Below are 27,301 nucleotides of genomic sequence, written 5' to 3'. Positions count from 1 at the left end.
CACAATGAAAAAGGTTGGTCCAAAGTGCAAATGAAAAAAAAGAAAAAATTATAAGTACATTATTCCAAAAAAGAGACTGTATATAAAAAAGAGAAAAGTATGTACAAAACTGTGGATACGAGGTCTGTCTATAAAGTATTGTACCTTTTTATTTTTTATTTTTAAACTATATGGATTTCATTCATATGTTTTTACGTCAGACATGCTTGAACCCTCGTGCGCATGCGTGAGTTTTTCCACGCCTGTCGGTGACGTCATTCGCCTGTGAGCACGCCTTGGAAAGGAGTGGTCCCGCCCCCTCGTCGGATTTTCATTGTCTGGAAATGGCGGAATGAAAAGGACTTTTTTTCCATCAGAATTTTTTCAGAAGCTGTTAGAGACTGGCACCTGGAAACCATTCGAAAAATTTATCTGGCTTTCGGTGAAAATTTTACGGGCTTCACAGAGAATAAGGTCTGTTACTACAGCTTTAAGGACCCCTTTAAGGACGCTCGGCGCGCCGCGCTCTGAGCTGCAACGACCCGGCACAAACCACCGGACCATTTCTAAACAGATGGCTCTGTGGATACGAGACCGTCGTGTGCTCTTTCTCTGGTTATCACAAGAGCTGGACATCAGCCATTTTCCGGCAGATTTCACTTTTAACAAGAGATTTTGTCATGGAAAGCCGCGTGGAGGCTTCGCGCGTCACGACCGATTCGCTTTGGAAGCGAGACAAAGGAACACCTCCGTTTCAGCGTGTCAGAGGACAAGTTTGGACATGTCCAGCTCTCCACAATTTCACTGATACTTATTGGACTGGTAAGCATTGAAAGCCGAGCTAGACATGTCCAAACTTGTCCTCTGACACTCCGAAACGGAGGTGTTCCTTTGTCTCGCCTCCAAAGCTAATCGGTCGTGACGCGCGAAGCCTCCACGCGGCTTTCCATGACAAAATCTCTTGTTAAAAGTGAAATCTGCCGGAAAATGGCTGATGTCCAGCTCTTGTGATAACCAGAGAAAGAGCACACGATGGTCTCGTATCCACAGAGCCATCCGTTTAGAAATGGTCCAGTGGCTTGTGCCGCGTCGTCGCAGCACGGAGCGCGGCGCGCCGAGCGTCTTTAAAGGGGTCCTTAAAGCTCTAGTTAAAGTCCTTATTCTCTGTGAAGCCCGTAAAATTTTCACCAAAAGCCAGATACATTTTTCGAATAGTTTCCAGGTGCCAGTCTCTAACAGCTTCTGAAAAATTCTGATGGAAAAAAACCCCAAATCATTCCACCATTTCCAGACAATGAAAATCCGATGACGGGGCGGGACCACTCCTTCCACGAGTGCTCACAGGCGAATGACGTCACCGACAGGCGTGGAAAAACTCACGCATGCGCACGAGGGTTCAAGCTTGTCTGACGTGAAAACATATGAATGAAATCCATATAGTTTTTGAAAAAATAAAAAGGACCTATACTTTATTGACAGACCTTGTATTTCAGTGGCAGAGGGTATTGCACATAAACAAATAATGAATGCTTATGAGTTCAAATGTTTAATTCAGTGAAAGATGGAATGTTCCATTCAACAAGGTGAACCATTGAAAGAATGTAAGAACATTCATTATTTGTTTGATATAATGGCTAAAATAGATCCTTGTCATTTGATTTTAATTTATAAACAACAGAAAAGGGTCTCACATTTTGGTGCGTCACTGCTGCTTTCACGTAAACAGTCCAACACGAACTTTAAGTCGGAGTCCAAAATTGCTCTCAGTCAACTTGAAAAAACAGATGTAGTCTGTGATACTTCAAAAAAGAAAAAAAAAAAAAAAAGACTGTGTACTTCCTCAGTCCAGCAAAACATCACGTCAGAAATTTGTCCAGCTTTTCATCCTAACAGCTCTTCATGCCTCTAGACGACTTACGGCGTAGTGGATTTGTTTTTTTGTATGTGTTAGAAGAATTAGCGTCAATCAGCTTGTTCAAATCGTTGACCTTCATCCAAACAAACCATGTTTAACTAAATGCCAACCCCAGTAGTGTGTGTGTGGGCGGGGTTTGCAGCGTGCAATGGTACAAAACGTATGGAACTAAATTTGCACAGTAAATGGAACGAATAATCTCATGTCATGTGACATTACATTAAGAAAAAGGACATTGCTTCACATCCCACTTTATGTAGAAAAGTTAAATAACATAAACATATTTTTATATGACACACCAATTTCACTCAGTGCAGAACTGAAGTAAAACTGATTAAACATTTTAATTATTAGTAGTAATAGTTGATGCAAAAAATGTCTTCAAAGGTTGATCTTTATTCTGAGCTGATTGTTAACGCCCACGTGCTGATTGTTAACGCCCACGTGCTGACTGTTAACGCCCACGTGCTGACTGTTAACGCCCACGTGCTGATTGTTAACGCCCACGTGCTGATTGTTAACGCCCGCGTGCTGATTCTTTACGCTCACGTGCTGATTGTTAACGCCCACGTGCTGATTGTTAACGCTCACGTGCTGATTCTTTACGCTCACGTGCTGATTGTTAACGTCCACGTGCTGATTGTTAACGCCCACGTGCTGATTCTTTACGCTCACGTGCTGATTGTTAACGCCCACGTGCTGATTGTTAACGCCCACGTGCTGATTCTTTACGCTCACGTGCTGATTGTTAACGCCCACGTGCTGATTGTTAACGCCCACGTGCTGATTCTTTACGCTCACGTGCTGATTGTTAACGCCCACGTGCTGATTGTTAACGCCCACGTGCTGATTCTTTACGCTCACGTGCTGATTGTTAACGCCCACGTGCTGATTGTTAACGCCCACGTGCTGATTGTTAACGCCCACGTGCTGATTCTTTACGCTCACGTGCTGATTGTTAACGTCCACGTGCTGATTGTTAACGCCCACGTGCTGATTGTTAACGCCCACGTGCTGATTGTTAACGCCCACGTGCTGATTCTTTACGCTCACGTGCTGATTGTTAACGTCCACGTGCTGATTGTTAACGTCCACGTGCTGATTGTTAACGCCCACGTGCTGATTGTTAACGCCCACGTGCTGATTCTTTACGCTCACGTGCTGATTGTTAACGCCCACGTGCTGATTGTTAACGCCCACGTGCTGATTCTTTACGCTCACGTGCTGATTGTTAACGCCCACGTGCTGATTGTTAACGCCCACGTGCTGATTGTTAACGCCCACGTGCTGATTCTTTACGCTCACGTGCTGATTGTTAACGCTCACGTGCTGATTGTTAACGCCCACGTGCTGATTCTTTACGCTCACGTGCTGATTGTTAACGCCCACGTGCTGATTGTTAACGCCCACGTGCTGATTGTTAACGCCCACGTGCTGATTCTTTACGCTCACGTGCTGATTGTTAACGCCCACGTGCTGATTGTTAACGCCCACGTGCTGATTGTTAACGCCCACGTGCTGATTGTTAACGCCCACGTGCTGATTCTTTACGCTCACGTGCTGATTGTTAACGTCCACGTGCTGATTGTTAACGTCCACGTGCTGATTGTTAACGCCCACGTGCTGATTGTTAACGCCCACGTGCTGATTCTTTACGCTCACGTGCTGATTGTTAACGCCCACGTGCTGATTGTTAACGCCCACGTGCTGATTCTTTACGCTCACGTGCTGATTGTTAACGCCCACGTGCTGATTGTTAACGCCCACGTGCTGATTGTTAACGCCCACGTGCTGATTCTTTACGCTCACGTGCTGATTGTTAACGTCCACGTGCTGATTGTTAACGCCCACGTGCTGATTGTTAACGCCCACGTGCTGATTGTTAACGCCCACGTGCTGATTCTTTACGCTCACGTGCTGATTGTTAACGTCCACGTGCTGATTGTTAACGTCCACGTGCTGATTGTTAACGCCCACGTGCTGATTGTTAACGCCCACGTGCTGATTCTTTACGCTCACGTGCTGATTGTTAACGCCCACGTGCTGATTGTTAACGCCCACGTGCTGATTCTTTACGCTCACGTGCTGATTGTTAACGCCCACGTGCTGATTGTTAACGCCCACGTGCTGATTGTTAACGCCCACGTGCTGATTCTTTACGCTCACGTGCTGATTGTTAACGTCCACGTGCTGATTGTTAACGCCCACGTGCTGATTGTTAACGCCCACGTGCTGATTCTTTACGCTCACGTGTGTCATCATGTCTCATACTGTATGTGGAACTTGTTTGATCACACTGACAGAACTTAAACAGGAAACAATAAAACAACATCAAACAACATTGGCAAATGTAATTTGAGATATTTGCTTACCTGTCTTTGTGAGTGGCGTAGCGGCGGCCACGGGATTCTTTCCAAACGACCTGCGTCTTCTCATGTTTCCCATCTTTAAACAAAAAATGCCAAAATATCTCCAAATGCCTGATTTAAATGTTTTAAAGTGCATTAAAAACATCTTCCAACTGCTTGCTGCTGTTCTCGCGGGTCTCCATTTTGAAATGGATTTGTTGCAGTAGAAATGTACTTTCAGGCTTCCGTCAGTGATGGTACATTCAATGTGCCTCAGAAAAAAAAACAATGATGCAAGCATGCAGCGACCGATGCATCGCGATTTCAGACAATTGAATGGATACACTCTAGATACCAATTCGTATCGATTAATCTCCACATCCATAGTTCAGCCCGACAAGTCGTTTTTGATTCTGACCAATCAGGTTTTGTCTGGCTTAATGCGGCAGAAAGCAGTGTGGGCGGAGCATTGTGGCGTGTGGGTGTGTCTTACCTTGAACCTGCGGAGCTCCTGCTGGGTGACGCCGTTACCGTGGATGATCTTCATCTGTTTGACCAAAGTGCTTTTCCCGCTCTCTGCTGCACCTGCACAGACAAAAACCCCAAGACGATAGTCTCAGAAATAAAATTTAAATCTGTGCTTCCAACAGTTCAACTATTTTAACGGAAACACGAATCATCATCATCATTATCATCATCATCATCATATCCTGTACATTTTTCAGCTCCTGGTGCCCCGCCCACACCTGATGATCTCAGACTGCTGATTGGATGAGGACATGTTTGTCTCAAAACGTTCTGCTCGCTTCAGGTTAAATATTGTGCTGAGAGGTATGTGATTTTTTTCTCTCTTCAGTGGGTGTGTCAGAGGCGTGGCCCAGTCAGTGTGGGTGTGACGATTAAGCTCCACCCTATTAAAGGTGTGGCACAGAAATTTTAACATTGTCTCGTTTTAAGACGTTACGTTTTTGTCATAAATATTTTATATCAAACATTGTTACCAGAATACATCAAGTCTGGTACCACATCTACAACACCACAGAAGACCAGGGTCCTGGATGGCAACTAAACAGACAGACAAACAACAGGTCCAACTAACTAACTAACTAACAAACCCGATTTCCACAAAACAAAACTGGTGCAGTTTTGTTTTACGCTTTTTACTCTTTTAATTCATTTTATTAGTAATTGGAGCGTGCCGCGGCCTCAACTTTACCTATATTCTGGGTCTTTTAGTGAAGTTTAGGGCTAGTGGCCGGTGATCACCTTAGTATTTCTCTGTTTTTCTCGTTGATTAATGCTGACAAATTATACAGTATTTTTTGTCTTTCTGATGCCTGATGCTGTTTTTTCTCTCTGTTTAAGGTGCAGCTCCATCAAGAGATGGGTGTGGTATTTGTGCTGGAGACCCTCCTGTCCTGTGCACCAACAGCAATTCTTGTATATTCGCCCATGAATTGTTCTGTGAATTATTTCTGTAATTTGTGTCTGTATCATGGCCCAAGCAGAGGGTCACCCCTTTGAGTCTGGTCTGCTTGAGGTTTCTTCCTCAGAGGGAGTTTTTTCTTACCACTGTTGCTCTGGGGGTTGGTAAGGTTAGACCTTACCTGTGTGAAGCACTTTGAGGCAACTCTGTTGTGATTTGGCGCTATATAAATGAAAATAAATTGAAATTTATCCTTTCATGATATTTGTATATTTGTTTTCCATCTCAGACAACAAATCAGAATCAGAATCAAATTTATTGGCAAGTAGGTTTGTACATACAAGGAATTTGATCAGGTGTTATTGGTGCATAAATAACAATATGAAAAAGAAAAGAAAAAACACTTCTGTAAGAAGTAAAAGAGTCAAATATAAAAAAAACTATATTCACTGTTAAATAAATAAGCCGTAGTGGAATGGGGCAGTGCAGAGACAGGTGACTGGAGTACAGATGTACAGCACCCTTCAGTGCAGGGACGATCAATCTGTACTTAATGGGAGTGGGGGTGGGGGGGGTGGGGAGTGGTAAATGATAAGTCTAGTCTGATGGAAAGAAGCTGTTTTTTTGTGTCTTGAGGTTTTGGTCCTGATGGACTTCAGCCATCTGCCAGAGGGGAGGGTAACAAAAAAATTTGTGTCCTGGGTGAGAGGGATCAGCCACTATCTTCCCTGCTCGCCTCAGGGCCCTGGAGGTGTACAGGTCCTGTAGGGATGGCAGACTGCAGTCAATCACCTCCTCTGCTGCGTGGATGATGCGCTGCAGTCTGCTCCCGTCCTTAGCAGTGGCAGCAGCATATCAGATGGTGATGGAGGAGGAGATGATAGACTCAACAATGGCAGTGTAGAAGTTCACCATCATTGTTTTTGGCAGGTTGAACTTCCTCAGCTGCCACAGAAAGTACCTCCTCTGTTGTGCTCTTTTGATGAGAGAGCTGACGTTCAGCTCCCTCTTGAGGTCCTGGGTGATGGTGACCCCCAAGTAACAGAAGGACTCCCCAATGATGACTGTGGAGTCACACAGGGTGATGAGATTTGCCGGGACTGGGTTCTTTCTGAAGTCAACAACCATCTCCACTGTCTTGAGGGCACTGAGCTCCAGATTGTTCGGTCTGCACCAGGACACCAGGTGGTCGATCTCTCGTCTGTAGGCTGACTTGGCCCCTTCAGAGATGAGTTCAATGAGGGTTGTTTCTTCCGCAAACCTCAGGAGCTTTACAGACTGGTGACTAGAGATGCAGCTGTTGGTGTACAGGCAGAAGAGTAGAGGGGAAAGAACACAGCCTTGGGGGGATGGACCATGTATCGGAGACATGCTCTCCCAGCTTCACACGCTGCCTCCTGTTAAACAGGATGTCAGTGATTCACCTGCAGGTGGAGTCAGGCACACCAAGCTGAGAGAGCTTGATCTGCAGCAGGGCCGGGATCGTACTGAAAGCAGAGCTCAAGTTAACAAACAGAATCCCGGAGTAGGTTCCTGGGGCGTCCAGATACTGGAGGATGAAGTGGAGGGCCGTGTTGACAGCATCGTCTACTGACCTGTTGGCTCTGTAGGTGAACTGCAGGGGATCCAGGAGTGGTTCAGAGATGGCCTTGAGGTGTGCAAGGACAAGGCGCTCGAAGCTCTTTTTCACCACAGAGGTCAGGGCGATGGGTCTGTAGTCATTAAGTCCTGAAGTTCTTTGTTTTTGGGGATGGGGATGATGGTGGAGGCCTTGACACATGCTGGCACCTGGCATAACAGGAGCTTTGCGGTGGCTGCCCCCAGGCTTTGGAACAGTCTTCCATTCCGTATTAAATCATCCCTGACCCTAGAGTCTTTTAAATCTACTTTAAAAACCCGCATCTTCTCCCTGGCATTTCCTAAATGAACAGATCCACATCTATGTTTTTATCAACCTGCTGTAATTTTATTGTTATTTTTCATTTATTTATTTACTTACTTATTGGGTGTAGCCTGGTGCCCACTTTTATACAACACTTTGGTTGACTGTTGTCATTTTAAATGAAATAAAGTTTGAGTTAAGTTGAGTTGGCATGTCACCAGTGAGGTGTTGCAGATGTCTGTGAACACTGGAAACAGTTGGTCTGCACAGTCCTTCAGTGTGGATGGGGAGGCAGAGTCAGGTCCGGCTGCTTTGCGAGGGTCCTGTTTCTTGAAGAGCCTGTTGACATCCCTCTCATTGAGAGAGGTGAGGTGGCAGAGGAGGTGGGGAGACTTGCTGTGAGCAGTTGTGTGGGGGAGGAGCAGACCCCAGTTGGGGTGGGGGAGGAGGTGCTGATGGGTTGGAGCTGATGATCGTCATGGGGATGGCATAGGACGGTCACATTGCCTTTCAAATCTGCAGTCAAACTCGTTCAGCTTGTTGGCCAGACGAGGGTTGTTGACAGAGTGGGGTAAAGCCCCTTTCACACCGGGCCCACTTCAAGTTGCGTCGTGCAGTGTCATGATGACGCCACGTGGCTGCAACCTAATGCCGAGACGATGTAGCTCAACGCAACAACACCGCGAGGGACACAAAGGACGAAACCAATCGGATGCCAAAAACTAAACATGTTTAATTTTTTCTGCGTCAAGCACAGGGAGCAGAAAGGAAGTGGTTTCGGTGTAAGTCACACAACGTGACTGGAAGCCACACGCTCACAATACAACATTACCCAATGCCAATTTATGATTCCTGCTGTGTTCCATTGTTCCTGAAGTATAAATCACGCAGGGTTGTTGACACAAACCTTTTATACTGTGTACACAATGCAATAAAACTACACTGCACATGTGAACAATTAAAAGAAAAACAAATACTCAGATTGCAGCCTGACTGCAGATCATCGCGCTCACCTTGTCAAGTTCTCTCCGATTGTGTTAAAGTCCATAAATAAGTCCTGCTCACAGACTGACCGCCAGAGACAGGACATGTCCACATCCGTATAAACTCCGGACATCTCCATGTCCACTGACGGACGGTTCACTTGCGCGAGAACACGTGAAAGCCTGGTGCAGCTCCCGGTCACAGGAACAAAGATAAACTATAACAGAACTCAGAGTGCAGACCTGCAGCTCAGCACAAGACAGAAACTAGAAGAGAAATCAGAGCGCACACAGACTGGCTGCAGCAGAGTCTGTCTGCAGGTCCACCTCTGCGTCCTCACCTCCTCTCTGCCCCCCTGCTGCGCGCACCTGATGCAAACAATCCTGCATTGTCATGACGCCGCATGAAGCAAGTTGAAGCAGCCCTGGTGTGAAAGGGGCTGTTTGGTTTGTAGTTGTCAGTGGTGGACACAGCTAACCAAAACATTAGCTTTGATAACAGCTAATCAGCTAACTGAAAAGTTATCTTTTATAAAGCTAAACCGATAAACCAGACAAAAATTTATCAGAAGCTACAGATAACCAATAACCTTCAGTATTGCTTCCAATACACTTGCAACTACTAACAAGCTGATTTTGAGTTTTAACACCACAATCACTCTGGTAGCATCAAAGGTGACCACAGACCCAAACAATGAGTCAGCACTTCTGTCTTTGAGCTTCCTGCCCCCTGCTGGAAGCTCCTGTTTGCTACATATTTTGCAGCACTGAAGCAGCGAAACTCAACTCTCCACACATAAAACAAGCCATTATTCTTTAACCGAATACAGCTGTGCTGCAGTGAGGCGGAGGTCTTGGAAAATAAAGCAGTTTTGAGTTATGGTTTTGATTTAAAATCATCAAATTATTCCGGATAGAATAACTCCATTAATGTCAATTCTGTCATTTGTACAAAGTTAAAATATAACATATATCCTTTAATTTTAAATAATGCACTAATTCTGAAGTTTTGTAACAAACACAGACAGATGCCAAAGGGATTATGGGTAAATGAGCCTCGGTTAACACTGATTGGTTGACTCATTCATTGTCGTGTTCTGACTTAGTTTGTGCAATTCCCCACTTGAAAAGGGTAAACCTTCTACATTGAATTTCAACTAGATTTCCCTCAGTGAGCAGCCACAGAATTTGATTTCCCATTTATTACTGTTCCATGTTGAACAGGCAGTTAGGTGAAAAACCGGCTGTCTTTCAAACGTTTGTAGAAAGGAATCGTCTCTGCACAGTCACGCTGGTTTTACAGATGAATTTTCTTGCGCTACGATCGCTACAAGCGCTGCGGCCCCAATACCCAACAGTGACAGGTCCGTCATTTTAAACGTACCGGGCACGCACAGATTGCTCAGCAGATTCGTTCCACCTGGCATCCCCCGCTGATGGACAGGGAGGAGGGATTATCAAGCAGTTCGCCAGCACATTCAATGTATGTAAAAACCAACATGTTAATGTGAGGTGTGTGTGTTGGTGTTTACATATAAATGTGCTTTTGTAAAATATGTCTTTTTTTATTTGTTAAAAAAAGCCATTTGCAAAATGAAAAAAAGTCAAGTTTGATAACCATCTGATACAACTGGGGTCAAAATAAATAGAACACTGCCATCTACAGGCGTCCAGACACTCATACTGCCATGAACACTACTGGCCAGTAGATGACAGTAGAGACCGTGAAAACGTGCCAAAAGAAAATTCCAGATAATCTGTGTCTGCTATGTTTAAGATGTGTGGAATTTAATAAACGCAAACTGAATTTCAGACATCTTCTATATATTACTCTGGAACAAAGACAACAGACAGTGTTTGACATAAACAGGACTCTAAATAGCAAACAGGAATCGATTGCAATGATTCCAATTGAAAATAATGGATGAGCAACCTGAGCTTCTTCTGGCATTTTTACATAAAACACAATAACAACATCTATAAACCCAGAGAATATATTCACAAGAGTTTTAGGCACAATATATGAGGTCTATTAGGTAATAAACTGACCTTTTTATTTTTTTTTAACTATATGGATTTGAATGACATGCGATTACACCAATCATGCTTGAACCCTCGTGCGCATGCGTGAGTTTTTTCACGCGTGTCGGTGACGTCATTTCCCTGTGGGCAGGCCTTGAGTGAGATGTGGTCCCGCCCTCTCGGCTGAATTCCTTTGTTTCACACGCTGCTCGAGACGGCACGCGTTGCTTTATCAAAATTTTTTCTGGACCTGTGACGAATATCCGAGTGGACACTATTCGAGAAATTAAGATGGTTTTCGGTGAAAAGTTTAACGGCTGATGAGAGATTATGGGGTGTTTCTGTCGCTGTAAGGACTTCCCACGGAGCGGGACGTCCTGCAGCGCTTCCAGGCGCCGTTGTCGGCCTGTTTCGACCTGAAAACATCCTAATTTAAGGCTTAATTCACGCAGGACATCGTGAGAGAACAGAGAAGATTCAGAAGAGGCCGGCATGAGGAATTTATGCGGACATTCCACTGTTTAAGGACATTTTTTAATGAAAGACGTGCGCGCAAATTTGCCGAGTCATTTCCGTGACAACTCGGCGAATCTGTGTGCGCCGCGACAGGAAAAACACCTCCGTGTTGAAAACCATTTGTAAAATTCAGGCGGCTTTTGATGGCTTTCAACAAGTGAGTAACTGAGAAATTGTTTAACAGCTTGGGCATGTTCCAACTTGCCCGTTAAGGTTTCCAACTGAGGTGTTTTTCCTGTCGCAACCCCCCGCGGTCGGGTCCGGCCCGACATGCGTCTCTGCCCACACGTTCTTTCATTACAAATGTCCGTTAACAATGGAATGTCCGAATAAACTCCTCATGCCGACTTCTTCTGAAAGTTCTCTGTTCTCTGACGACTTCCTGGGTCAACAGAGCCTGAAATGTGGAAGTTTTCAACTTGAAACGGCGAGACGCTGCCGCCTCAAAGCGCAGATCGCCGTCAGGCGCCGTGGGCCGTCCTTAAAGCGACACTACCAGACCAAAATCTCTCATCAGCCGTTAAAATTTTTTACCAAAAACCAGCTGAATTTATCGAATGGTGTCCACTCAGTTGTGCCTTACAGTTTTGAAAAAATTTTGATCAAACAAAGCAGCAGTCTCTGAACCATTCCTAAACAATGAAAAAAAATGAGAGGGTGGGCGACTCCTCACTCAAAGACTGCCCACAGGCGAATGACGTAACCGACAGGAGTGAAAAAACTCTCGCATGCCCACGAGGGTTCAAGCATGTCTGATGTAATCACACCTGATTCAAATCCATATGGTTTTTGAAAAAAATAATAAGGTCGGATACTTTTCTAATAGACCTCGTACAAAGAGTTTAATGCTGTTGTCTGTGTGGAGCCTGATCAGAGCGTCTCAAATGCATTTCTTCTGTCGTGACTGTACTGAGGTTACCCATAATGCACTGCTGGACACAGCATGTCCACAATAAAACCTTCAAAATGAGTGCATTACTTTAAAACTAAAACATATATCTGATATTTTCACTTTATAAAACGTGACGTTAATTTAAATAACTTGTCCAAAAATAGTTTGGTTAAAATTTTAACCATAAGTTAAAACTGTATGCCTCTGGATGACTTGGGTGATATTGTCAGCATATGGGGTCAAAAGAAATGAGTTTTCTTTTTCTTTTTCTATGACTAGTTCTCCTTTTGTCTGCAGAGGATAGAGCAGTTTCTTCTGGAACCAGCTCTTCTGTATGTAGAGGATAAAACTGCACATCTACTACAAAACATTTAACAGGTAAATACACAACTGAATTTAGACTTCATAAATGTTTATGATTAAGCTTTGCTCACCACGCCTGCAAAAAATATGTTAGTGGTCTAAAAATTATCAGACCAAAACTTATCAGAAGATAATTGGTCTGATGATTTCAAAGTTATCTGAAAATATGATCTGATAATGAAAACATTAGCTTTGATAATTAGCGGAACTGTGCCCACCACTGGTAGTTGGTGATCTGTCTGAGCCCCTTCCAGACAGAAGTATAGTCACTGGCTAAGACCTGGTGTTTAGGTTTCTCAGTGCACAGCCTTTTAGCTTCCCCAAAGGCCCCGTGACACTTGCACAACTCTGATCCACGCACTTGCAGGAACATCATCGTGATGATCTCACCCGCTGCGTTCCCAGCTGGATGCTGCACTTTGTTCCACTGGCTGCCACGCACTGTGTGCTGGACGCTGCATATATAAAATTATTTTGTAGTGGATTAATCATTTTCTGTGCGAGTTGGCTGTTGAAAATGGCTCTCATTGCTTCCTGAATCACAGAGGACTGCTGCAGCTGCAGCTGTTCTCACATGCATGCTGAACGAGGTGGGGAAAGCATTTGGAGCCGTCTCTAAAGATAATTATTTGTTGAAAACGGCTCTCATTGCTACCAGAGGAGCCTCTTCAGCCACAGACTGCTCCTTCCCAAGTGCAGGACCAACAGACTGAAAAACTCCTTTTTCCCTCAGACCATCAGACTGTACAGTTCCTCACTCAGGGGGAGGAGGAGGAACAGGAAGACAGAGGATGGGAAGGAGAGCAACCAGTACTGATCAGCATATTTATATTTGCAAACTGTTTTTTACTTTCATTTTTGATGTGCTGTGTGCTTCTTACCCTGTGTGCTTCTATACAACGCTCCTGGATCCTCAGTTTCCCTGAGGGAGTCTTCCCAAGGGATTAATAAAGTTCTAGTTAATCTAATACCTCACCCTGGTTCGTGATGGCATGCAGCAGTCCTCACAGAAGCTGATGTATGAGGTCACAGCCTCTGTGTACTCATCCAGACTGTTGGTGGCAGTCCTGAACACATTTCAGTCTTCAATTTATTTTCATTTATATAGTGCCAAATCACAACAAAGTTGCCTCAAGGCACTTCACACAAGTAAGGTCTAACCTTACCAACCCAGTACGTGTTTTCCAAACATGCCTGAAGATCCTCCACAGTCTCACTGCTCCACTGTTTAGATGACCTCACTACAGCTTTGCAGACCTTTACTTTCTGCCTGTAGGTACGAATCAGGTGGACCATGGCGTGGTCAGAGTGTCCCAGAGTGGAGCAGGGGACGGCATGATAAGAGTCCAGAGTTCTGTCCCCTCTGGTCGGACATGTAATAAACTGTCTGTATTTGGGGACTTGGTGTTACCTTTGTTAATGTCACTGAGGACATTAACCAAAGAGTCCAGGTTAGTCAGCGACTGGAACATCGAGATGATTTAAAAGTATTAAACACAACATCCAACATTTGCTACTTTTCGCCGGGACTGAACGCGGCGCAGGTGAAGAGGCGCAGCCACCTTCAGGAAATCATTACTTATATATCAGCAAATCAATAGGCAAGAGTACCCGAAAGTAACAACTGAGGATATCTTTGAAGAAAATACAACCAAACTAAGAGAAACTGCAAAAGCTCTTACACGGATCGAGGAAAATCTAAAATACTAATGTGCTGCTCTCGCCTCAAAATGGTAGGGTAGCACCCAGGAGACCTGGGAACGCACACGAGAGGAACAGAGGTCAAATGCAGTATTGTTGCTGTGTTCAGAACCCTCGAAAAGTTGCAAAGACCTGACATAAAAAATCCCTAATACCAAAAAAGTGTGTTCATGAGATTATCTCAGAGAGGATATGGATCAACGATTTAGTCTGTCACAGAACAGCTAGGCCTACGTTATCTTTTGAGCTAAATTTTAGTTTCTTTTAGGGTTGCAAACTTTATTTCATAATGAGGAAAAAGGAAATATTAAATTTAAAAGGAAACATTAAGGCAATATTCCTTAAAAAGGAAAAGGGCAAATCCAGACAGGATCTTCTAACTTCTCACTTTTGCATTTGCACTTATTTGCACACTAGTTTTTAATGTAGCTGTTTTATAGGGTTGTGAATTTTATGGAAAGTGGTTTTTTTTTTTTGTTGTTCTTGTTGTTTGATGGAGATTTTATACTTCAGTTTTTATCTTTTAGACCTCAGTGTTGTGTGGATCAACTGGATTTCTCATGGATCCAGTAACCCTGTATCTGGGGTAGCGGATCCATGTTGTGTGGAACTATTTTCCTTCACTATTTCTGGTTGGCGCGTAACATGAATTTGTCATCTGCTCACAAAATAAAATGTTTTAAAGATGAATAATCTTGTTTAACATATCATTTTCAAAAAAATACAGTAACTTTCTGAGGTATAAAAACAAAACACCCCTCGTGTGCGGAGTGATATGAGCGGCTCGGGTGATCCTTCCGCCATCCCCAACTCACTGGATCCGCTCACATTGCTCCCCAGACTTGGCCTGTTTAGTTATTTTATTTTGTGATTTCATCAATGTCGTAACTGTCTGTTTGTGCCATTTGTTTCCCTGTGGGGACAATAAAGTTTATTTTTGATATGAACTCGTCAAAGACGTGTTTTCTGACATTTGCTGCTTCACTAATTGTGCGTAGAATGTGAATATATGAAGTGCAGCAGTAATATCTTGTTAAAATTTCAGTTTAAAGATTCATTTTCAACATTAACAAACGCGTCACGACTGTGACATCACCTCTGAAGTCTCGAGTTGATCCATTTCCTCACAAGTTTCAGCATCAATATGTGGTCGCAAGAAAAGTCGGATTTTTTTGCATTTCGTGTCTGTTTGAAACATTCAGCTGTTTATTTAATTTTTCTTATGTTTAGACTTAAAAATCTTTGTGCAGTTGCTAAAATACTGACACTGATGTTGCACCTGTCCACTAGGGGGCGTAAACATTATTTAATCCACACAAATAAGATTTTAAAATGAACCAAACATGCATTACGTTACGTCATCAGTCAGTGGGAGGGGTTTGGATGAAGGACGCAGGTCCATCAGAGGAGTAAGACATGCTAATATTAGCATTAGCACCAGAGGTGGGTAACCCTGGCTTCAGGCAGCAAGAGTCCGAGCGGGTGCTGTTTGAACCTGCACACCTGAGACAGGTGAGTCAGTGACAATCCCGTCTGCCTGCCTCCAGAGCTCCATGAAAACCTGCTGGTTCAGCAGGAGGATGGAACAGGTACGTGGCCGGACTGGGACTGGTGAAGTCGGGTGACCTGCTTCGTATTAGCACGACTCCACTCTGTACTCACTGGGTCCACCCACTTTTAAACTCTTCAATCAAATGAAGTTCTGAAGACCTGGCTTCAGGACAGATGCTCAGGTCATCACCTCGGTCTAACTTCAATCAATCAATCAATTCAATCAATCAGTTTTATTTATATAGCGCCAAATCACAACAAACAGTTGCCCCAAGGCGCTTTATATTGTAAAGCAAAAGCCATACAAGAATTACGTAAAAACCCCAACGGTCAAAACGACCCCCTGTGAGCAAGCACTTGGCTACAGTGGGAAGGAAAAACTCCCTTTTAACAGGAAGAAACCTCCAGCAGAACCAGGCTCAGGGAGGGGCAGTCTTCTGCTGGGACTGGTTGGGGCTGAGGGAGAGAACCAGGAAAAAGACATGCTGTGGAGGGGAGCAGAGATCGATCACTAATGATTAAATGCAGAGTGGTGCATACAGAGCAAAAAGAGAAAGAAACAGTGCATCATGGGAACCCCCCAGCAGTCTAAGTCTATAGCAGCATAACTAAGGGATGGTTCAGGGTCACCTGATCCAGCCCTAACTATAAGCTTTAGCAAAAAGGAAAGTTTTAAGCCTAATCTTAAAAGTAGAGAGGGTGTCTGTCTCCCTGATCTGAATTGGGAGCTGGTTCCACAGGAGAGGAGCCTGAAAGCTGAAGGCTCTGCCTCCCATTCTACTCTTACAAACCCTAGGAACTACAAGTAAGCCTGCAGTCTGAGAGCGAAGCGCTCTATTGGGGTGATATGGTACTATGAGGTCCCTAAGATAAGAAGGGACCTGATTATTCAAAACCTTATAAGTAAGAAGAAGAATTTTAAATTCTATTCTGGAATTAACAGGAAGCCAATGAAGAGAGGCCAATATGGGTGAGATATGCTCTCTCCTTCTAGTCCTCGTCAGTACTCTAGCTGCAGCATTTTGAATTAACTGAAGGCTTTTTAGGGAACTTTTAGGACAACCTGATAATAATGAATTACAATAGTCCAGCCTAGAGGAAATAAATGCATGAATTAGTTTTTCAGCATCACTCTGAGACAAGACCTTTCTAATTTTAGAGATATTGCGTAAATGCAAAAAAGCAGTCCTACATATTTGTTTAATATGCACATTGAAGGACACATCCTGATCAAAAATGACTCCAAGATTTCTCACAGTATTACTAGAGATCAGGGTAATGCCATCCAGAGTAAGGATCTAGTTAGAAACCATGTTTCTAAGATTTGTGGGGCCAAGTACAATAACTTCAGTTTTATCTGAGTTTAAAAGCAGGAAATTAGAGGTCATCCATGTCTTTATGTCTGTAAGACATTCCTGCAGTTTAACTAATTGGTGTGTGTCCTCTGGCTTCATGGATAGATAAAGCTGGGTATCATCTGCGTAACAATGAAAATTTAAGCAATGCTTTCTAATAATACTGCCTAAGGGAAGCATGTATAAAGTGAATTAAATTGGTCCTAGCACAGAACCTTGTGGAACTCCATAATTAACCTTAGTCTGTGAAGAAGATTCCCCATTTACATGAATAAATTGTAATCTATTAGATAAATATGATTCAAACCACCGCAGCGCAGTGCCTTTAATACCTATGGCATGCTCTAATCTCTGTAATAAAATTTTATGGTCAACAGTATCAAAAGCTGCACTGAGGTCTAACAGAACAAGCACAGAGATGAGTCCACTGTCTGAGGCCATACGAAGATCATTTGTAACCTTCACTAATGCTGTTTCTGTACTATGATGAATTCTAAAACCTGACTGAAACTCTTCAAATAGACCATTCCTCTGCAGATGATCAGTTAGCTGTTTTACAACTACCCTTTCAAGAATTTTTGAGGGAAAAGGAAGGTTGGAGATTGGCCTATAATTAGCTAAGATAGCTGGGTCAAGTGATGGCTTTTTAAGTAATGGTTTAATTACTGCCACCTTAAAAGCCTGTGGTACATAGCCAACTAATAAAGATAGACTGATCATATTTAAGATCAGAGCATTAATTAATGGTAGGGCTTCCTTGAGCAGCCTGGTAGGAATGGGGTCTAATAGACATGTTGATGGTTTGGAGGAAGTAACTAATGAAAATAACTCAGACAGAACAATCGGAGAGAAAGAGTCTAACCAAATACCAGCATCACTGAAAGCAGCCAAAGATAACGATATGTCTTTGGGATGGTTATGAGTAATTTTTTCTCTAATAGTTAAAATTTTATTAGCAAAGAAAGTCATGAAGTCATTACTAGTTAAAGTTAAAGGAATACTCGGCTCAATAGAGCTCTGACTCTTTGTCAGCCTGGCTACAGTGCTGAAAAGAAACCTGGGGTTGTTCTTATTTTCTTCAATTAGTGATGAGTAGTAAGATGTCTTAGCTTTACGGAGGGCTTTTTTATAGAGCAACAAACTCTTTTTCCAGGCTAAGTGAAGATCTTCTAAATTAGTGAGATGCCATTTCCTCTCCAACTTACGGGTTATCTGCTTTAAGCTGTGAGTTTGTGAGTTATACCACGGAGTCAGGCACTTCTGATTTAAAGCTCTCTTTTTCAGTGGAGCTACAGCATCCAAAGTTGTGCTCAATGAGGATGTAAAACTATTGACGAGATAATCTATCTCACTCACAGAGTTTAAGTAGCTACTCTGCACTGTGTTGGTATATGGCTTTGAAGAACATAAAGAAGGAATCATATCCTTAAACCTAGTTACAGCGCTTTCAGAAAGACTTCTACTATAATGAAACTTATTCCCCACTGCTGGGTAGTCCATCAGAGTAAATGTAAATGTTATTAAGAAATGATCAGACAGAAGGGAGTTTTCAGGGAATACTGTTAAGTCTTCAATTTCCATACCATAAGTCAGAACAAGATCTAAAGTATGGTTAAAGTGGTGGGTGGACTCATTTACATTTTGAGCGAAGCCAATTGAGTCTAATAATAGATTAAATGCAGTGTTGAGGCCGTCATTCTCAGCATCTGTGTGGATGTTAAATTCACAGACACATGATCAGACCCGCTGGGCCGTAGGGTACCAGTTGTTGGCCTCAAGCAGCTCGAGGACCACATGTTTGAGCCCCCTGCTGGTTCTCACCGAGCAGCAGAATTTTCACCACATTCAGGTCCCGTTTGGCGGCCTCATGCAGGTCCCGGTCTATCCGGGAACTGTGGATCCGGGCCTTCCTCTCCTCTTCTGGAACTTCAGAAGCGAAGCACAGTCCCATGCTGATCGATCATCTACTCCTAACCATCCGAAGTGACGTCAGTTCGCTGCCGCCTTCACGACTCAGAGCACAAAAAGTTCCAATAATCTCCGGAACCGCCTGCAACGAGTCCAGTACTGAGTCCAAAGGTCGGAATCCAGACGACAAAAACATTAATTCTGTTTTACTGAGCGGAACCTGAACTGGCTCCACCTACCACAGTGTGGACCGCCCACCGGGAGTTAGTACTGCCCACACGGACACTTGAGACTTTTTCTGCAAAGTGACGTTTAGCTGATTACAGTTTCGAGTTTCTCAGTGCGCATGTGCGCGGAGCTGCTAACACTTCCGGGTCACAGGACAATGCATATGGCCGATGCCGTTCACGCTGTTTTTGAAGCAACATAACAGCTTATAGAGCCGAAAGAAGTCACAACGTGTACAGAAAACGGTATGTAAACAGCTCTAAAGTCAGTTTTTGGATCACGTTGGCTCCGTTCTGTGACGAGACACTTCCAGGGTTTGGAAAGAAAGCAGCTAAAAGATCAGGCTGTGAACACTTCACCATGTGAGACCTGTTTTTTTTTGGAAGTCTGTAGTTCTCACACTCTCCTTAGAACAACTAAACTGTTTAAACTGTTGTTAATTATCCATCCATCCATTTTCTTCTGCTTTATCTGTAGTCGGGTCACGGGGGCAGCAGCTCAAGCAAAGCCGCCCAGACCTCCTGATCCACACACACCTCCCCCAGCTCCTCCGGGGGAACCCCAAGGCGTTCCCAAGCCAGCCGAGAGATGTAGTCCCTCCAGCGTGTCCTGGGTCTTCCCCGGGGCCTCCTCCCAATGGGATGTGCCCGGAACACCTCTCCAGCGAGGCGTCCAGGGGGCATCCGGAAAAGATGCCCGAGCCACCTCAACTGACTCCTTTTGATGTGGAGGAGCAGCGGCTCGACTCTGAGCTCCTCCCGAGTGACTGAGCTCCTCACCCTATCTCTAAGGAAGCGCCCAGCCAGCCTGCGGAGGAAACTTATCTTGGCCGCTTGTACTCGCGATCTCTTTCGGTCATGAGCCAAATCTCATGACCATAGGTGAGGATCGGAACGTAGATCGATCGGTAAATCGAGAGCTTTGCCCCCCTACTCAGCTCTCTCTTCACCATAATCTGTTGTTAATTATGCCATGGTTATTTTTCTCTTTGTATGTATCAGCTTTTCACTTATGCACACACCATACTAGGTTATCATAAAGGCAGCTTTTTTCTTATTTTAATATATCTAAAAAAACAAACAAGAGAAATTAAAATGTTTTATTGTCAGTACATTAAGAGTCACATTTGTAACATTATGTCATTGAAATAAGAAGCTTCTTTCATCTTCAGACTAGAGGTCAAAAACTTTTACAATCCTGGTGTTTACTGTAGTTACTTTGCAAAAAAGTGGATTTTTTTTGGGGGGGGGGGGGGGGGGGGGGGGGATTGACCACAAATGTAGAGTTAATGTAAGAAGGTTAAGAAAAGTCTAATGTTTTTCACCTGTTTTTTTCCCCAGAAATGATATGAACTTTTTATGCTCCGTGTCAAAGTGCACGTCCCTCCTCCCAGCTCAGGCTTTGATCAACAAACTGCTGGTGATGTTGCAAAGACGAGAAAAATTGCAAATGCCAGAATTGATGTTGAACGGGCTGTTGGGAGGATGAAATGGGCCAGTTCTTCTGGTTCCAGTCCTGGATGACACTGTGTTAGTCTGTGCAGCACTGTGCTGCCCCGACTTGTCTGAGAGTTTACACACTATAATAATTAACAAATGACAATATATGTAAGTAAAAAATATAGATATGTTTCTCATTTTCAATTATCAATTTATTTTCATTTATATAGCATCAAATCACAAAAGAGTTGCCTCAAGGCGCTTCACACAGGTAAGGTCTAACCTTACCAACCCCCAGAGCAACAGTGGCAAGAAAAAACTCCCTCTGAGGAAGAAACCTCAAGCAGACCAGACTCAAAGGGGTGACCCTCTGCTTGGGCCATGATACAGACACAAATTACAGAACAATTCACAAAACAAATATACAGGAAAAGCTGTTGGTGCACAGGACAGGAGGATCGCCAACACGAACACAAACTCCCATCTCTGGATGGAGCTGCACCTTAAACAGAGAAAAAACAGAATCAGGCATCAGAAAGACAAGAAATACAGTATAATTTGTCAGCATTAAACAACAAGAAAAACAGAGAAATACTAAGGTGATCGCCGGCCGCCAGCCCTAAACTTCACTAAAAGACCCAGAATTTAGGTGAAGTTGAGGTCGCGACCCGCTCCAATTACTAATAAATGAATTAAAAGATTAAAAAGTGTAAAAGAAAACTGTACCAGTATGCTGCCATATGAAAGGGAAAATAAGTGCGTCTTAAGTCTGGACTTGAAAATCTCCACAGAATCTGACTGTTTTATTGATGCAGGGAGATCATTCCACAGAACAGGGGCATGATAAGAGAAAGCTCTGTGACCTGCAGACTTCTTATTCATCTTAGGGACACAAAGTAATCCTGCACCCTGAGAACACAAAGCCCGGGCCGGTACATAAGGTTTAATTAGGTCAGCTAGGTAGGGAGGTGCCAGTCCATGAATAATTATATAGGTTAGTAGCAGAACCTTAAAATCTGATCTCACTGGGACAGGAAGTCAGTAAAGAGAGGCCAAAATGGGTGTAATGTGGTCAAACTTATTGCTTCGTGTCAAAAGTCTGGCAACAGCATTTTGAACCAATTGGAGAGCCCTAATGCTAGACTGCAGTAAACCAGAAAATAGAACATTGCAGTAGTCCAATCTAGAAGAGATAAACACATGGATCATGGAGCAGTGTTATTTAAAATGACCAAATTTTACTACACAGCCATTGGCCAGTTTACAGTAATGGAACAGAAGTTTCAGCATTTTATCCAGATATTCCACTGTTAAAGGAGATTTTTTTAATGAAAGACGTGCGGACGGGTCCGCGCGTCGGGACGCAGCCGACGCGGTGCGGCAGCACAGGAAAAACACCTCCGTGTTGATAACCATTTGTAAAATCCAGGCGGCTTTTGATGGCTTTCAGTGGAGTGAGTATATGAGAAATTGTTTATCAGCTGGACATGTTCCAACTTGTCCTTAAGGCTTCCAACAGAGGTGTTTTTCCTGTGGTGGAGCGTCGCGTCGGCTGCGTCCCGATGCGTGGACCCGTCCGCACGTCTTTCATTAAAAAAATCTCCTTTAACAGTGGAATATCCGGATAAAATGCTGAAACCGACTTCTTCTGAAACATCTCTGTTCTCTCACGACGTCCTGGATCAATAGAGCCTGAAATGTGGAGGTTTTCAGCTTGAAACAGGCTGATGACGGCGGCTGAGAGCGCTGAGCGACGTCTCGCACCGTGGTAAGTCCTTAAAGCGACAGTATCACCTCAAAATCTCTCATCAGCCGTTAAAATTTTCACTGAAAACCAGCTTAATTTTTCGAACCGTGTCCACTTCGATGTGTCTCACAGGTTTAGAAAAAACTTTGATCAAACAAAGCGCCAGTCTCTCAGCAACTTCTCAGACAAAGGAATTCCGACGAGGGGCTGGACGACTCCTCCCACAAGGAGTGCTCACAGGCGAATGACGTCACCGACAGGCGTGGAAAAACTCACGCATGCGCACGAGGGTTCAAGCATGTCTGACGTAAAAACATATGAATGAAATCCATATAGTTTTTGAAAAAAATAAAAAGGACCTATACTTTATGGACAGCCCTCATATTATGGGGCCTTTTCAGTGCAACTCTTGAGTTAATGTTTTCTTATTAGCACCAAACAGAAAGTTAGAAACATTTAATTTTCAGAAGTTTTTTAAATTATTATTTCTATGGTGATTGGGGGAGAGATCTGCATGAAGATTTAGCAGATGAGACCTTGGTCATCCGAACACCGTCATTGTAATGTTCATATTATTGGAATTCAATATTGTAGTTTTACATGGGCATTTATAACACCGTTCTTAATCATTTGGCTGGTAAGCAAAACAAGTACAGCTGCCACTCACCACCTTTCCTGTCATCTTTATGAGACACACCCAAACTTTGTGTTGAAGCTTGTGTGTGTTCATAGAAGGGCTCCAGTCTGCTTTTAAAAAGCAGTAAACAGAATGGAGATGGACGGTAACACATGTCCTTCAACCACTGTGAATCAAAGTCTGAGTGGTCTTTTCCTCCTCTGTGGTCTGTAACGAGCCTGTCTGCAGGTCCGTCTCCTGTCCACTGAGAACATGATATGTCTCAGGACAGACACACGGTGGCCAGTGATGGATTCCTTTCTGCTCTCCTGAATAAAATAAAAGTATATACTATAATAAAGACATTATTTGACTTCATTTTTGTATTCGTTGCATGTCAGACAGAAACTGTGGCCAAATGTACACAATGTATGAATAAAATGGAAATAGGAATAATGGATAGAAATATAATTTATAATCCAAATTAAAATATTGAGACAGATGAACATAAAGCTTGTGAACTGCTGTGAACACTCATCACACATACAGTGAGGAAAATAAGTATTTGAACACCCTGTGATTTTGCAAGTTCTCCCACTTAGAAATCATGGAGGGGTCTGAAATTTTCATCTTAGGTGCATGTCCACTGTGAGAGACATAATCTAAAAAAAATAAAATAAAATAAAAAATACGGAAATCACAATCTATGTTATTTTAATAATTTATTTGTATGTTACTGCTGCAAATAAGTATTTGAACACCTGTGAAAATCAATGTTAATATTTGGTACAGTAGCCTTTGTTTGCAATTACAGAGGTCAAACGTTTCCTGTAGTTTTTCACCAGGTTTTACAGCAGGGATTTTGGTCCACTCCTCCATACAGATCTTCTCTATATCTTTCAGGTTTGGAGTTTCAGCTCCCTCCAAAGATTTTCTATTGAGTTCAGGTCTGGAGACTGGCCAGGCCACTCCAGGACCTTGAAATGCTTCTTACGGAGCCCCTCCTTAGTTGCCCTGGCTGTGTGTTTGGGGTCATTGTCATGCTGAAGACCCAGCCATGACCCATCTTCAATGCTCTTACTGAGGGAAGGAGGTTGTTTGCCACAATCTCGCAATACATGACCCCATCCATCCTCCCTTCAATACGGTGCAGTCGTCCTGTCCCCTTTGCAGAAGAGCACCCCCAGAGTATGATGTTTCCACCCCCATGCTTCACAGTTGGGATGGTTTTCTTGGGGTTGTTCTCATCCTCTAAACATGGTAAGTGGAGTTGACTCCAAAAAGCTCTATTCTGGTCTCATCTGACCACATGACCTTCTCCCATGCCTCCTCTGGATCATCCAGATGGTCACTGGTGAACTTCAAACAGGCCTGGACATGTGCTGGCTTGAGCAGGGCATAACAGTTGTTGTCTTCTACCAAGCTGCTTGCCTGTTGTCCTGTAGTCCATCCCAGCCTTGTGCAGGTCTACAGTTTTGTCCCTGGTGTCCTTAGACAGCTCTTTGGTCTTGGCTATGGTGGACAGGTTGGAGTGTGATTGATTGAGTGTGTGAACAGGTGTCTTTTATACAGGTAACAAGTTCAAACAGGTGCAATTAATACAGGTAAAGAGTGCAGAATAAGAGGCTTCTTAAAGAAAAATTAACAGGTCTGTGAGAGACAGAATTCTTGCTGGTTGATAGGTGTTCAAATATTTATTTGCAGCAGTAACATACAAATTAATTATTTTAAAAAAATCATACATTGTGAGTTCCATTTTTTTTTATATATATTATGTCTCTCACAGTGGACATGCACCTAAGATGAAAATTTCTAAGTGGTTTCTAAGTGGGAGAACTTGAAAAATCACAGGGTGTTCAAATACTTATTTTCCTAACTGTACATTTTTTAAAGCAGTAATCAGGTTTGCACCACACAGCAACCTTTAACTTAAACTTGACTTGAACTGGTTTAACTGTGCCGTCTGTTTAAACTTCTCTTAATCACTTTGAATTAACTTCAGTTGGAGTAACGACTGTTCTAACCGTGTCATCAACTTTATTTATGATATTTTGATTTTAGTTTGCAAGTTGACGAGCTTCCTACTGGTGTGTAGTTTTCAGCCACGACACACGTGCAGAAGGAAAATTTAAAAAAATATTAGAAGTGCCAAACTGTGATAAGATTCATCTGATACAGTCACTTGCCCAGTTCCAGATCACTGCTGTAGTATTTGCGCTGTCATTTCTTGTAATCAGCGTGAATAAGCTAATACTTGGTACCAATGGAAAGACTGATGTTTTGTCTACAAGTGACCACAAGCTCGATCGGATCCAGCCGTCCTTGTGATCAGCAGAGGAATCCAAACATCCCGGTGTCTGCAGTGTGCACGCTTTTTCTGACTCACTCATTCCTGTAAGTTTGAAAGTGACGATCTCTAAAACGTAACAAAGGTGAGTTAGCCGTTCGGTGTTTTTGGCTCTAGAGTGGGAAAATACTTACTTACTTGGGTAGAAAATGTCAGTGTGTTAAGTCGTGCTGTTTATCTCCGACGTGAAAATGTGCCGGTTGTGGATCACTGAAGCAGCAGCCTCGTGTCTGTACTTGTGAGTCATGTGGACTTTGGGGCTCATCTCAACATCACGAATGGGCATGAATGTGGGGGCTTTTACTTTTTAATTCGGGAGAAATCTCACCTCCACACTTCTCCAGCATTATTTCTATCATTTTGTGTTCAAAACACATTCTCGGGTACAGTGTGTATCATTCTGCATTAGAAGGGCTCCAGCCAGATGCCAGGAATGAACCCAAAGTGACGCAGAGTGTCGTGATCCAGAACTGGCAAAAGTGATCCGTTTCTGGCGAATGTTTGCGCCACACTTAATGTGGCTTTCATTCTTTAAGTAGCAGCGCTACTCCACCCAGACTTTTTCAGCTAAATAACATCCAAATTCAACAATACACAATAAAGGACATTCAGCTGCATTATGGCTCCGTATAGCGGGACTTTAAAAAAGGTGATCCGGAACTGGACAACTGTCTGTATATCTCTTATAAATGCACTAAGTTACCGAGTGGACCGAGTCAGACGAAGCTGTCAACTGTCAGTAAACTGATCTGCTTGGAGTCGGTTCTCCTCTTTTTCTGTACGTTTTACCGGCACACTGAAGCTCGAAGCTCCTCTACTCTCCCCGTCACTGATAAACTGTTTGCACGAAGAAACTGCTGGAATCGTTCCCATTTCTACAGACAGACTTGATCGTACTTCGCCGCCATGATCCTGGGAATGCGCAATGTTTATATGCATTGACCTTTGAACTTACCCAGCAGCCACTGTAGCGCTGAAAACTCGAAACTGGCTTATCATTTTTACATTTACTTTTCCAGCATCAACATAAACAAACTGCCATAAACAAACTGCATGTGTCTAAAATCCGAGAGGAACTTTGTATGTAAAAATTTGAGAATTTTCAATGAAGACTTCAGTAACTGTCTGCAGACGGTGTCCAAAATTCACACCAAGTGTTTTACTCAGTTAAAATCCATCCATTTCTATTATTTAATTTATTTGATTCAATAGAAATCGATGGTTAAAATCCATCTTCCCACAAAAGCAGCTGATCCTGATGAGTTCAACTCTCCAGATGGAATCATCTGTTTCAGGAGCAATGGCCTGTTTCAGGAGCAATGGCCTGTTTCAGCAGGAATCGCCTGTTTCATGAGCAATGGCCTGTTTCAGGAGGAATCACCTGTTTCAGGAGGAATCATGTTTCATGAGCAATGGCCTGTTTCAGGAGGAATCATCTGTTTCATGAGCAATGGCCTGTTTCAAGAGGAATCATCTGTTTCATGAGCAATGGCCTGTTTCAGGAGGAATCACCTGTTTCATGAGCAATGGCTTGTTTAAGGAGGAATCACCTGTTTCATGAGGAATCATCTGTTTCATGAGCAATGGCCTGTTTCAGGAGGAATCACCTGTTTCATGAGCAATGGCCTGTTTCATGAGCAATGGCCTGTTTCAGGAGGAATCACCTGTTTCATGAGCAATGGCCTGTGTCAGGAGGAATCACCTGTTTCATGAGCAATGGCCTGTTTCAGCAGGAATCGCCTGTTTCATGAGCAATGGCCTGTTTCATGAGCAATGGCCTGTTTCAGGAGGAATCACCTGTTTCATGAGCAATGGCCTGTTTCAGGAGGAATCATGTTTCATGAGCAATGGCCTGTTTCAGGAGGAATCATCTGTTTCATGAGGAATCATCTGTTTCATGAGCAATGGCCTGTTTCATGAGCAATGGCCTGTTTCATGAGGAATGGCCTGTTTCATGAGGAATGGCCTGTTTCATGAGGAATGGCCTGTTTCAGGAGGAATCGCCTGTTTCAGGAGGAATCGCCTGTTTCATGAGCAATGGCCTGTTTCAGGAGGAATCATCTGTTTCATGAGCAATGGCCTG

At 43.4% G+C, this 27,301-nt stretch overlaps 1 protein-coding gene across 1 annotated transcript in view; it reads right to left on the bottom strand.

Annotated features, from left to right (window-relative positions):
* LOC117526692 (guanine nucleotide-binding protein G(o) subunit alpha-like) overlaps window positions 1-18,990 on the bottom strand; it is a 21,116-nt gene extending 2,126 nt beyond the window's left edge. Inside the window, exons 1-2 of the mRNA XM_034188744.1 lie at window positions 18,755-18,990; window positions 4,736-4,827 (exon numbers count right to left, since the gene is read on the bottom strand). Of these exons, the coding sequence (XP_034044635.1) occupies window positions 4,736-4,827; window positions 18,755-18,884 (222 nt within the window). The 5' untranslated portion in view covers window positions 18,885-18,990. The remainder of the gene's footprint in view (window positions 1-4,735; window positions 4,828-18,754) is intronic.
* Window positions 18,991-27,301: the final 8,311 nt, after the last annotated feature.

This window comes from Thalassophryne amazonica, chromosome 15, assembly GCF_902500255.1.
Source record: "Thalassophryne amazonica chromosome 15, fThaAma1.1, whole genome shotgun sequence".
Taxonomy (NCBI): domain Eukaryota; kingdom Metazoa; phylum Chordata; class Actinopteri; order Batrachoidiformes; family Batrachoididae; genus Thalassophryne; species Thalassophryne amazonica.
This window is presented reverse-complemented; position numbering and strand designations above follow the sequence as displayed.